This window comes from Asparagus officinalis, chromosome 8 (genome assembly GCF_001876935.1).
Source record: "Asparagus officinalis chromosome 8, Aspof.V1, whole genome shotgun sequence".
Classification (NCBI taxonomy): domain Eukaryota; kingdom Viridiplantae; phylum Streptophyta; class Magnoliopsida; order Asparagales; family Asparagaceae; genus Asparagus; species Asparagus officinalis.
In genome coordinates, this window is record NC_033801.1 from 32,790,835 (window position 1) to 32,804,962 (window position 14,128).

General features: G+C 35.6%; 1 protein-coding gene and 1 long non-coding RNA gene across 2 annotated transcripts; both read right to left on the minus strand.

Moving 5' to 3' along the window:
• On the minus strand, positions 3,178-6,859 carry LOC109851458. The gene is made up of 2 exons (XR_002249833.1): positions 6,202-6,859; positions 3,178-4,713 (listed from the first exon to the last, which is right to left on the minus strand). It is a non-coding gene; the product is annotated as an uncharacterized LOC109851458 (long non-coding RNA).
• LOC109851457 lies at positions 9,407-14,122 on the minus strand. The gene is made up of 6 exons (XM_020421590.1): positions 14,039-14,122; positions 10,729-10,801; positions 10,571-10,626; positions 10,271-10,496; positions 9,586-10,127; positions 9,407-9,506 (listed from the first exon to the last, which is right to left on the minus strand). Exons 2-5 carry the CDS (start codon positions 10,799-10,801, stop codon positions 10,108-10,110), a joined length of 375 nt encoding a protein of 124 aa, XP_020277179.1. The 5' UTR covers positions 14,039-14,122; the 3' UTR covers positions 9,407-9,506; positions 9,586-10,107.

Here is a 14,128-nt window from a genome sequence, read left to right on the forward strand (position 1 = left end):
AAGAAGAGGAAGCGTTCAGAAGCCTATTGCAATATGTGTTCACATTCTTAAAGCCAACAAGTAGGTAATGATTATGCATTTACACCTCTCTCTCTCTCTCTCTCTCTCTCTCTCTCTCTAGTTGTAGTTCATCTCTCCGCACGTGTTTGGTTCAATTTCTATAAAAAATAGGAAAAGGAAAACACCCAAAAAGTAGATTTCCTTGTATTTCTATAAAAATTATAGGAAACTTATGAGAACTAAAAAATACAAGTTCTCTTGTTTCTTGTACTTTCTTTGTTTGGTTCAAAATAAGAAATTGAGCCCATTACTTTATAGAAATAGCAAGATTTCCTTTTATTTTATTTGGTTGAATATGAAAAATTTATAAAAAAGTGTCAAAAATCTTATTCACCACTTTACAATGGCTAGTTTGACAATGCTAAAATCTTATAAAATCCTTTAACTCAACTATCTATGAACACAAAACTTCCAAAGTTGAAAAACACGAGTAAGAATGTTAGAGACCTTGGTGAATGTTCGAGTGCATCAAATTCAAAGGTATGTATTTTGTTTGAAAAATACTACAAAATCTTTTACTATTTTCCTAATGACCAATTATTTGGTTTTTTCTTATTTGTAATCAGCATGATCGGAAACTTCCTTAGAAAAAACATGTGAGGAATTATTTTTATATACAGATGAAGATTGAGAGCGTGATGAGATGTGGGATATAATGGTAGAAGTAGAAATAATGCTAAGAGCCAATGCTTTGAAAGTTAGAGACCAAAATGGGTGGTGAAAGTGTCCATATTGCAACAATATTTCCTATACAAATTGGAACATGAACGATGTCTTAACTCATGCGTATGATGTTGGTTACAAAGGGACTATGCCCAACATGAGTGAGGAGGGGGTTGGCCAGCATTGTGGACTAGAAGTTTATTTACTTTGGTTAGATCGAAATCAATAATCCAAATTAACAACTTTGGCAATTTCATGTCCTAAATTGATATTTTCATGTATTAAGTTGGCTCAGCTATTGGTCTTTTATCAAAATTAATTACCTCAATTGAAGCTTACAAGTTCACGTAGATTGCGTTCTAATAATATACTAAAGAACGTCTTATCTTATTATGAACATTGTAAAATAGTTTGCAATCTTAAAAAGTTGACCATCACCATTTCCAAATGCTCAAATGCACTCAAAACGGAACAAAAAATCACAATTTACAGCTAACCAAACTCGAAGATAGCACCAATTCCTATACAAAAATAGAGCTAAACAAACTCAAACAATATAGAACTAAACAAGCTTGAAATCAGCATACACACCTAAAAAACAGCAAAATAGCTCAAACAGACCCGAAAACAGCACGATGTAGAGCTAAACAAGCCTGGAATCAGCGTACATAGATGAAAACAATAACATTAGCTCAAACAGAGCTGGAAACAGCACATAACAGAACTAAACAAGCTCGAAATCAGCGTACACCGCTCAAAAACAGTACTAGTAGCTCAAACAGAGCTAAAAACAGCATAAAATAGAGCTAAACAAGCTCAAAATCAGTGTACACCGCTCAAAAACAGCACCAACAATTCAAATAGAGCTAAAAAACAGCACAAATAGAGCTAAACAAGCTCGAAATCAGCGTACAGAGCTCACAAATAGCAACATCAACTTAATCAAAGCTCGATAATGAACCAAATCACTAAAACAACATAGAGCTAAACAAGCTCAAAATCAGAGTATAGAGCTCAAAAATAGCACCAGCAGCTTGAAATCAGCATTCCATCAACAAAAACAACAACAACATATCAAACAATCATGAATACTTATTAGGGCTCAGGATAGAAATAGATTTGTCATAAAAATTGCCTCGCCTATAAAATTATGATGCAATGTAGGCTCCTTTTTGAGGGATTGTCTCACACAAACCTTATAATATCAATGTATGTTGCATCCCACACAAAATTGCCTCACCTAAACATCACAAAATAATTATAGGCTGCATTCTCAGTTTATTATCCTCATCATTGCCCATTTAAATACACATGAATGAAAAGAGCCCATGTTAGAATTGAGTACCAACATAAGCCATCTATCATTAAGCTCACACCGAGCACTATCTCAATCTCAGCATAAATAGCCAACAAGAACAATTACCAACATGAATATAACCTGGATTGTTGACAATCTCCGGTGGAATCTTATTAGGTGCTTGCTTCATATATCGGTCGCGTAGACCATTCATAGCATATAGGACTTTATTAAAGTACCTACTAACTGTTTCGCCCGATCTTATGAATTCAGTCCTTATTACTCTATTTTCTGTTTTATGACCCACTATGCAAAGCAACATAGCGAGTTGTTCTTCAACTTGAAGGTGTCTTTGTCATTTAAAAAACCATTATTTCGTATTATATCCGCAAGTTTAAAAAAACATTAGGCCTCATTCTAATATAAGACCTACAACTATCACTATATCCTTAAAGACACGCTTGAAATAGGTATTTCTACAAAAAATTATCCTCATCTTATCCTCTCTTAGAGCATTACCAATTGATTTGCACCTAGCACGTATTCTCAATAAATAAGCTATTATTGTAACCATGGTAGATATAGTCATATTAGCATACATCCTCTTTATTTGTTCTTCATCTACACTATCCATCTACATTAATTACAACAACAAAAATAAAGTTTAAGATATTTATGCAATAATGAAGAATGACGCTAAAGGACAAATGGCTCCTTCCAATATATGTAAACAATATTAATAAATGATTCTATACAACATAGACATGCATATGATTGAATTCATGATGAGGATGTTTGCATATAAGACTATCTCCATCAGGAGTCGAAATTTTAACCTTCTCTCTCCTGCCACATCACTTTATTAAGTAAATAGAATAGGTGTAATCTATTTGTGATTATAGTAATCCAACAACAATTATTTTAATAATGCAAGAGGAAATATTATTTACCAACACCACAATAACATAAAGAACAACTATCCATATTGTTTAATAATGAACAGTTATATATAACACCAAAATAACAAATAACATAATGTAGATGATCGGTTAAAACAGCTTACTTATAAAATCATTATAATAAAACTCGAAAGCATTAGTTTGCAGTGTTAGGCTAGCATAATAAACTTAATATAACCAATAATTATTCACAAAAAATTGTAGAATCCAATGTACGTTGATTCGATAATAGATGTATGGTGGAGTTTTCAAACAAATCAAAGAAATCAAGTCATAATATCCTCATCCAACAATTAACAGACTAAAAAATTCCCCAAATCAATCACAAAGTCGAAGGCAAAAGCTCTAAAAATCGATCATAGATCAATATCATAAAATCGACCATCATCAAGCCATCATCAAGCCACCATAGTAGTATAATCAACCACAGATCAAGATCAAAAAATTGATCAGAACATTCAGATCTGAATCACTTCAGCACTCTTCCATCCCCCGCTCTTTGGCATCAATGACATGGCCATCCTTACGATCGCACGGTTCGTGATGTCATTGGTGCTAACCAGCTTCGTGTAGTTTTGTTTTATCTGACCCAAATAAATGTGTCGCCTGTCTACTTAGAAAATCATCACGCCTTCACCTACCTCAAACTGGTACCTAGAGCTCCTCTCCTCTAGACCTTGTCTTCTTTAATTGCTACAAAAATCATTTTCCTCTCTTTCTAGCACTTACTCACTCAACGACCTCAGCCCCTCCATTACTTTCTTGGAATCAAAGTCATACACACATCCATTGGTCTCCTACTCTCTCAACAAAAAATACATTACAGATTTGTTAGTCTGGACTCACATGATTGGCTCAAAATCCATCTCTACACTTATCACCATCATGTAACCTCACCAAAGATGGTAGCTCTATCCTTTTAGATCCACAGTTGTACCATCAAGTTATCGGCTCACTTCAATATATCCTTATCACCTGCCTAACCTCGCCTTCTCTGTTAATAAAGTTTGTCAATATATGGCTAATCCTACAGTTGACCATTGGCACGCTGTCAAACAGATTCTCCGATATCTCAAAGGCACTTCAACTCTCTCTTTGGCATTACTAAATCTCCCTCTGCACATCTCTAATCTTTCTTAGATGCCGACTAGGCTGGATGTTCCAATGATCATAAACCTTCAGGTGGATACACCGTTTTTGTGGGCTCAAATCTCATTTCTTGGTTAGCAAAGAAACAACACACTGTCTGTAGATTTTCAATAGAGTCTGAATAAAGGGCATTGGCTGACACAATGGCAGAGTTGATATGGTTGCATTCTCTTCCCCCAGAGTTGGGCTATCCATTGGAATGACTGCCAACTCTTTTGTGTGATAATGTCGGTGCCACTTACTTAATAGTGAACCTCATGTTCCTTGCTCGCACAAAGCACATTAAAATAGACTTTTGTTTTGTACAGGATCAGGTCGCAAAATGGCTGCTACAGGTCTCCTATATATCAACCAAGGATCAAGTAACTGACATCATGACAAAAGCTCTCCCAGGTCTGAGATTCCTTTTATTAAGAAGCAAGTTGAATCTACAAGATCATTCAACATGATGGGACGTGCTGTAACAGAGAGATTTTACTAAATCTCGTATATGTAACTCTCCGGTTAACTGTAATCTTCTTGATCCAATTCGTTGTAGCTTCTACTAGTTGCAACCTCGTTGACTGCATCCTTGATTTGGTGGATCTGAAAATGCACAATGTAACAAGAATCAGTATATAAATTCTAGTCTTAGCACCAATTCAAGATGTGAGGGATTCTGAATTCATTGTCTCTTGCGCAAAAAAATATGGCTCAGACTTGAATTGGAGATCCTCATAACATAATCTATACTTTATACATGTTGTAAACATAAACTGGAGATGTGCATATAGTAATACTATAGATACAAATAAGGACAACCTTTATATAGCTTATTTTTAAATTTTATTTCTTTTACCGTTCTCATTTTCTTGTGTGAATTGTTTTGCGTTTCATGAATGTGTCCAAAATGGTCCTTGATACATTTGCATGTATTTTCGTTTTTGCATGCAGGGCCGTACCTAGAAATTTTGGGGCCCAAGGCGAAATATTAGATGAGACCTAAGTGATACATCTCATAATAGATTTTATCTCATTCTTCTTACTTTTTGAGGTGCATATATAGGCTAACAATAATTGTCAAGTAAGAGGATCAGAAGGCTACAGAAATAAAAAAGAATAAATGATACTTTGAACTTTTTCAGAGTATCAGTATGATTCATAAATAAAACCGATGGAGAGGAAGGGTTGTTAACTAATACTACATCATAAACAAATAACATACAACATGGGGCTTTCTCTTGAATACGCCAAGTAAGTTTATCCACAACTAGTGCAAAGAGATAAGGACTTAAAGTTGATCCCTACTGGAAACCTGTGGTAATAGGCAACAGTTTTGTCTCCCCTTCATTCGTCCTCACTCTAGTCATTACTCTATCATACATATTTTTAATGTAATCACTATATGTACTAAATATATGTTTCTTTTCTAAAACCCACAACATTATCTCCCTAGTATTTTATCATAAGTTTTTTCTATATCAGTGAAAACCATATGTAGATCATTTCTCTTCTCCCTATATCTCTCTATTAACCTACTAATATACGAATAGTTTTCTTAGTTGTGACTTCCCACGTATAAAACTATAGTGGTTAGTAGATACAGTTATCTCCTTTCTTAGCCTATGCTCAATTATCCTCTCTCAAAGTTTCATAATATGACTCGTATGTTTGATGCCATGATAGTTTGAATAATTTTGATATATTATTTCTTTTATATATCCATACCAAAGTGCTACTCCTCCGCTCATCAATCATTTTCTTTAGTCTCAATAATCTTGTGAATAGTTTAGTCTATCGTCATAAGCTTATATCTCCAAAACATTTTCAAACTTTGACAAGAATATTGCCGGGTCCTACGTCTCTTCCAATTTTCATCTTCTTTAAAGCATCATTAACCTTATTAATCCTAATTTTCTCACAATATCTGCCATACTCCAAATCTCTACCTTCAACATCTGACAATTTATGGGAAAGCTACGCACTTCAACTGCCCCAAATGGGACTAACCACTTCAAAATTTCCAATTTTCAACTCAAGCAAAGAAATGAATAGCAGCAATAGTAAAATGAAACGTAACCATAGTTGGCTCACCTTTCGATCGAACTTCTTCCTCTCGATCACCCTATTCCCCAAACCTCCCCTCCCTCCTCATATCTAATCCTAAACCCCAAAATCTTCAAAAGCTCCACCCCGCCATTAACCTCGCTGACCGCCTCCTTTATCATCGGATTCCCCATCCTAATCCTCCTAAACTTCTCATTCCCAGGCTCCTTCGCAACATTACTCAACAGTCTCAACACGACATCCACCAAATCTTTTCATGGCTGATTCGACAAGTACAAACTAACTGACTCAGCCACTATGGAGGATTCGATGGGCGTTTCGGCGTTGGAATTTGCGGTGGTTAAGCAGAGATCGATATGATCTGATACCTCAGATTCCAATGAGAACGAAGAGGAGCAAATTGGGCAATTGAAGACTGCTGCGGAGGAGCCGGTGGTCGATCGATTACTGGTGGTAATCAGAGGATCGAATGGGTCGAATTCATTTGAGGGTTTAGGATTTGGCAAAGGGCTAGGTTTGGGATTAGGATTGGGTTTTGGGGAGGAATAAGGCGGGAATTGCTGAGATTGGAGGCGGAGGAAGAGGAGCCCAAGACGTGAGATTTCAAATTTGAGAATTGAGAAAGAGAGAGAGAGAGAGAGAAAGGGAGTCAAAGGCGGCTGGGGATTTGTGAGAGAGAGAGAGAGAGAGAGAGATCGGGTTAGGGTTTTGGGGGCTTAGTATGGTTGTGGGTGGATGATGGGCCTTGCCTAGGTTGAGGCCCAAGGCCAAGGCCTAAGCTACCTTATGCTAGGGCCGGCTCTATTTGCATGCTAAATACATATTATGTACAATATCTTTAGATCCATGTCAGCAAAATGAGAACGAAGAGGAGCAAATTGGGCAATTGAAGACTGCTGCGGAGGAGCCGGTGGTCGATCGATTACTGGTGGTAATCAGAGGATCGAATGGGTCGAATTCATTTGAGGGTTTAGGATTTGGCAAAGGGCTAGGTTTGGGATTAGGATTGGGTTTTGGGGAGGAATAAGGCGGGAATTGCTGAGATTGGAGGCGGAGGAAGAGGAGCCCAAGACGTGAGATTTCAAATTTGAGAATTGAGAAAGAGAGAGAGAGAGAGAGAAAGGGAGTCAAAGGCGGCTGGGGATTTGTGAGAGAGAGAGAGAGAGAGAGAGATCGGGTTAGGGTTTTGGGGGCTTAGTATGGTTGTGGGTGGATGATGGGCCTTGCCTAGGTTGAGGCCCAAGGCCAAGGCCTAAGCTACCTTATGCTAGGGCCGGCTCTATTTGCATGCTAAATACATATTATGTACAATATCTTTAGATCCATGTCAGCAACATTATTATTATTATCAACTTTTTAATCTCTCCTACAGAATACCTTGCTTTAGATCATAATGGAGTACGGTCAAAGGAGCGTGACGACAAGGAGATTGGTTACTATTTCACGATGGAAAGAATAGCCTAATTTCATAACCGTCAGTAGACTTGCTAACTGATCCGAGTTTTCTATGGCTATGAGAAGAGGTCAGTGTTGCTTTCCTTTCACTAGTAGAAAAACAAGCCACCTAGACGGAAAATTTCGTCTAGGTTGCTCTACTTCCTGTCTAGGTTACTCTACCTAGACAGATTTCCATCTAGTTTGTTCCATCTAGTCTGATTCCGTCTAGATTGTGGTAAACTAGATAAAATTTCGTCTAATTTGACTAACCTAAACGGATATCAACCTAGATGGAATTAAGAAATCCATCTAGATTGCTATAAAACCAACCTAGATAAAATTCCGTTTAGGTTGAACTATTCTAGACGGAAATTCCGTCTAAGTTGATATTTTTTTAGCAAAAAACTTATTTATAATTATCAATCCTCTGTACATTTATTTACCATTATATTATACACATGAATACATCCCCCCATCCACCCATCCAAATATAATCAAAATTCATAACAATTCTATCTATAACCAAATATAATCAAATCCAACACCATGCACAGATCCAACCATCTAATCCAAAATATACATCAACCAATTCTGTCCAATATATACATCCAACAACATATACACTAGCAATACATATGAATAAGATAGAGTACACGACATGAATAAAAGTAGAGTGTTATAACAAATAAAACTATTTATTTCATTAAAAATAAAAAACCTCAGCAATCGTCCGTGACGACAGCAACTCTATCCCGGTTACGAGAACGGGTGCTGCTCCCTCCAATATCTCCACTCTGGAGGTCTAATTGAATAATAATTATGTGATGTTTGATAACATATTAAACAAAAATGAATTTATAAATATAAGAAAAAAATAAAGTACCTGAGTGTTGCTCTGCCTAGCGCTGGAATTATTGCCAATCGAGCTTATGATCCGCATGATACCACTATACGCACTATGGAGAATTACACCACCTAAATATTGTATAACATACCCCATGAGAGCATCCATCGAGTTGGACATCATCGCAACTCTTCTCTTCTCATTAGTCACCTGAATATGCAGGTCTGGGTCAATCTTATCAAACAAATACACAGAGATACGTGCGACAAATGACATAGCCTAGAAACTACTTAGGGCTGCGCTCATTGTTGTAGGTGGTGTGGATGATCTCATGCTTATGTCGTGTGAAACCCCAACATCATGCAGATGATATATTACTCTCCTATTATTAAGGAGAAATAAATATTAGATTTTGCTCTCGAATTCAATAATGTTAAACAAGTAATAAATAGGAACGTATTATTCCTTGTTGATTCGACTTTTTACCATCCATACCTATTATGTCCCATCACGTTTTGAGTAAGAGTGATGTTATCCTTTGCAGAAAGCATGTGAGGGTCCGGCTCGCCTTGTTCTTCCTCCTGTGATATGTACACTACTGCAGTCTCCTTGGTTGCAGTCTCAAAACCGTCCTAAAGCACAAATATATAGTTAATTCAAGGTAAAGACCATATTATTTGTGTTGTCAATTTATCATAATATTAACAATGAAATAGAGTTAATAATACTAATCAACATATATATAAGTCTCACCACCAACTCAATATTTGCCTTGATCTTATCCCGATTCTTCTCCTCACTCCTATATTGATCATGGAAAGTACCATATGCCGATTTTTCCTTCAAGTGTATCAGCATTTTTGATTTTCCTTGTCATATTATAAATTTATGAGATTTCATAATCATACTAAGCATTAAGATCATTTAAAGCTTTAAATAACATATACCATACCCGAAAATAAACATCCTTAAGATTGGCATAGGAGTGTGTGCCCAAGTGGTGGTCATGCAGCTTCTTCCTTCTATTCTCTGACCCATTCGTTGGTTTATTCTTTAAAAAAAAATATATTTTAGTAAATATGCAATGAAATAACATCTTAAAATTATAAAGTAGTTTTCATGAAACTAACCTTGGCGGTATCACTGTCCCAATACATGAGGAAAGCTGTGAAATGAAGCTCATCAACTCGGTCATCGAGGTTTAAGACCTCTGCCAGTCCTCCTCATACCTGTCATAAGTTTCGTGTTTGATCTCATGCCTCTATTGTTTGAGGACTACTTCAACCTTGACATTAAACACATAATTTCAAGCCTCCTCAAAGTCCTCAAGGCAGAAGCATTCATGTAAATTTACATACACATTTAATTAGAATAATTTAATACCAATTACTACTTATTAGTAAATGAAAAGCTAAAGTAATATAAAGTTACCATAAGCTCATTCCATATCGCCTCGTATGCGGTTCATGGTAGTTCTCGAAAATAAAAATAAGGATTGATGATGTTCGCTCTACGCATGAGAACCCCAATATATGCATTTAATCTGGACGACCAAGGACCAACAGGCAAATTATAACTATTCCACTGAATAATGACCATCATTCCTCTTGGCGACTGTTTAGACTCAAGCTTACTTTCGCCACGTCGTCCCTCTATATGATCGACTTAGCACCTATAATAATAACAACATGATAATATATCATATAATATATAAATGTGAAAATTAAAAGTATTTATACAATTTACCATTCGCTATCTCTCTTTCTTTTGCTGCGAGTGCAACAGCTTTCCTAGTCTCCAACATAGGAAATTTACCATTCGCTATCTCTCTTTCTTTTGCTGCGAGTGCAACAGCTTTCCTAGTCTCCAACATAGGAATCATTTCCACCAACTTTCTCGTAGCACGTGGATGGTACTTCCTTGAGTCAGCCTTGGGCTTCTGAGAGTCTGGAGAAAAGGGAAAACTGAGATAGTCTTGCATTTTCGGATGTAAGTCAGTATGGAATGTATACGAAGGAAATGTCGGGGGTCCAAGTAGCACCTACGTAACAAAAAAGAATCATTAATATAAATTTTAAATTGACCATTATCAAATATTAAATAATGAATACCTACATCGGGGGATGGTTCTGGTGTTGCATCAGAGGGGCCGTGTGATGAATAACCCGCATCTGCAACAAATAAACACTATGAGTTAGATAACTAATAATTTACAAAAAATATTAAAATAATTTTTATATCTGCATCCGGAGATGGTGGCGTATCATCAGCACCAGTACCCGCGGTGATACTCCATGATCGATCACCCTCCGGGCTAAAGAGCCTCCTCTCCTTCCTCATCCTCATCTGCAAATTCAATTTTTAACATAGTTAAAAAAACATATATATACATAGATATATTATTATGAAATGCATTATTAATAATATTATTATATTTTGTTATTAAGAAAAAAAATATATACATTGTTTTTGTGTCATCTATCCTTTGGCCACCAGACGTACCAACACGCATATTTGGATCCTCGTCTTCAGTGATACCTTCCCCATGATAGTTCCAATATTTATATTTTTTTTATCAAAACCTGATTTTATTAGGTGGATTCGTATATCATTCCTATTTAGCAGCTTCATATTCCTACACCTGCAATAAGGACAATACATAGCATCGCTTCTTAAATTTCCCGTATTCATTTCAGCATAACGTATGAAGGCGTCACATTCCTCCTTGTATCGCGTGTCATGAAATCTATAAAGCCGTGGGATATCTATCCATGATTTGCCAGGAATTATCCTCATCTGTAAAATATATATAATTATTAACTACGATTAATATCATAACTACTAGTATATTCATGACTCTTATACATTGAACACACATCAAACATAAGTTCATATATTATTTAACTAACTACACTAATCTAGCGGCTGTCATAGGAAAGCTTCTATCCATTAAGAATATAGTAGTGCTTACATCCAACTTCGTATACTTTATATATTTTTATTTCTTGAAAATTTCGGCAACACTTACCCGATGTTCTCCCTGTATACCGTGCAGATGTTATTATGCGTATTAGCAATAGCCTAAAACGCAGAACAACATACGCTTATTGTATACGGAAAACAACGAATATGTGCTGCCCAAACTTTCCAGAATAAAAATATACAAAGCATACAAAATTGGATGTATGCACTACTATATTCCTAACCCGTCCGAGAAGGATAGATCCAATAATTATGAATTCAAGTACCAATTTTTTATTCGTATAATATAAAATAAACGATGATTTCCAGGAGAAGACTTCGTCTCCTACCCAAATATGAGTCGTCTATCTTATATTATAAGTCCAAAGAATTGGCCGTAATTATTGGACAGAAGTATAGGGATAACGTTTTTTTATTCATCTAAATTGGATTATAACATATTATTAAAAATTATAATGTGTTATATATCACTCTATTTTTTGAACTTAATCCAATATGGAAAAAAAAATTCAAGTCATAGTCGCAATACAATTATTTTCAATTACACATGAGCCATAATAATATGTACAAAAGATGAAAGGAGCGAGACAGTGGTAGATAAAAGGATGGAGGTAACCTAAAAGTAGCAAATAAGATGGTTTCCATTGGAATATTTTGGAGGTGCACACACAACTTGTCCGTTTATATGGGACAAGTAGTCTCAATAAAATCATGGAAATTACAAGCTCAAGAGAAATATAGAAGCTAACAAATATGAGGTGCACAATTAGATATGTACATAAATTAAATGGTACACCATACATAACTGCAATAAATTAACAAGGACGACTGCCACAACAAATTATCCTCATCAAAGAGGTATCTTCAGCTTAGAAATCATGATTTTAACTTCTAGATGTGCATTTAAATATTACAACATACATTAAATTACATGATTATACTTGATTTAGCTAAAGACCAGCACACCTAGTAAAACAGACACTTAAACCATGTACACATGATACATTAACCCTATTTTTCCATAGTAAAAAGCAGTTCACTTTAATGACTCCCCTCATAGTAACTTTACTGTCAACACCACTTTTCTTTTATGACTATGCATTAGTACTTGCTTTGAAAGTTCAAAAAAGCTATTTGTCTCGCGCGTGATGCATCACGCAAGAGAGGAGGAGGGTCAGAGGGACCCACGTGAAGTGGGTCCCACTGACCCTCCTCCTCTCTTGCGTGATGCATCACGCGCGAGACAAATAGCAAGGTTCTTGAAAGTTTGAGAAGTTTAACACATACTGAACCATAATTATTACGAACATAGAAGGATTTATAAAATATAAATGAGCTGAAAATTCTACCATAACGTTGGAAGACTGCATTCGCAATCACTAAAACAAAACACAAAAAAACTAAAGGAAGTTTAGTCAAAAGTGGGATGATAGTGAAAGGAAAAAAAAGTTCTATAAAAAATAAAATCCATGTAGTCGTGTTTATAAAATCATATAATGTTGTTCCTTATGATTAGCACAACCAAAAAAATGAGCTTTAACCTAGGAATTCACAAATCATAAGGAATACTGCAATAGAATTGAGAGCAAAATGCACCTCCAAAGAACACAATTAGTTTTCAACAAGACAACAAGCATCTTTTACGAGAACAATTCATGGAAGGTTGAAGGCAACAGAAGGAGAAATAATGGGGTTTAATACTAACACCTACTGAACCATTTGTTTAATACTAACACCTACTTAACCATTCTCCTGATGCTCTACAATTAGACCAATTACCTCTAACAACAACAATGCGCAAGCACAAAACTCAAAAGAGCTCTACTGAACTATAACTAAATTCATGCAGAGTCATTTAAATATCTGTACCTTTATGTTGCAGTCTTTTCTCCCATTATTACATGCTTCCGTTTATTCCATAATATGTAAGCTCAATAATCTATTTATTTCTCCCTTTCTATTGGGAGCTATACACATATATGAGGTTACTTGTGTAAGTGCACAGAAAGGAGAACTGACAATTCTTATATGTTTCTAGGCCTTCAGGTTAAGCTCATGAAGATATCTAATTGTAACAAAAGCTAAAAAAGAATCATTCTTATCAAGATAAACACAAAGCAAAGGGATTGCTTAGCACGATATAAGCATAATATAGGTTCTCATAGTAAAAGTCACAATATAATACATACACATATACATAGTAAATCAACAACCCCTAACATGGAACCAAAGATAAATTAATCGAAAAAATAAAATAAAATTAAACAACCAAGCTAAAGAGTACTTCAATTGTTCAGCTGAAGAAAGTTTGATCAGGATGAAATATAAACATTTAGCTAAATATCCTGGCCTAAACCAATTCATGCCGGGAGCTTTTACGTAATACATTAGCATAGAAAGCCTACAGCTATCTCAAGTTGAATCCAATATTGCTTTTCACATTAATGAACGGTCCAAGAGCAAAATCTAATTACTCATCGGCACCTAGTGCTAAAAATGCAATCAGACCAAAACTAGAACTGATAAAAATCTAATTTTTCCATCTATGCACCAAATAATTTCCCAAAAATAACAACAACAAAAAAATCAAAAAAATCTGACCTTGTACCGATTGATGAGATTCTTGAGATCTTTCTCTTGAGGAGTTTGCTCAGCCTCTCTAAGACCGAATGAGAGAGGCGAGGTGGGTCG

Bases quoted from the DNA above. Each gene is read 5' to 3' on its own strand.
- LOC109851457 (XM_020421590.1), bottom strand. From the start codon at position 10,801: ATGAGGATGAGGAAGGAGAGGAGGCTCTTTAGCCCGGAGGGTGATCGA. The intron at 10,627-10,728 runs GTGCTGATGATA...TATTTGTTGCAG, and splicing joins GAGTATCACCGCGGGTACTG to ATGCGGGTTATTCATCACAC. The intron at 10,128-10,270 runs GTAAATTTCCTA...TTATTATTATAG, and splicing joins AGAAAGAGAGATAGCGAATG to GTGCTAAGTCGATCATATAG.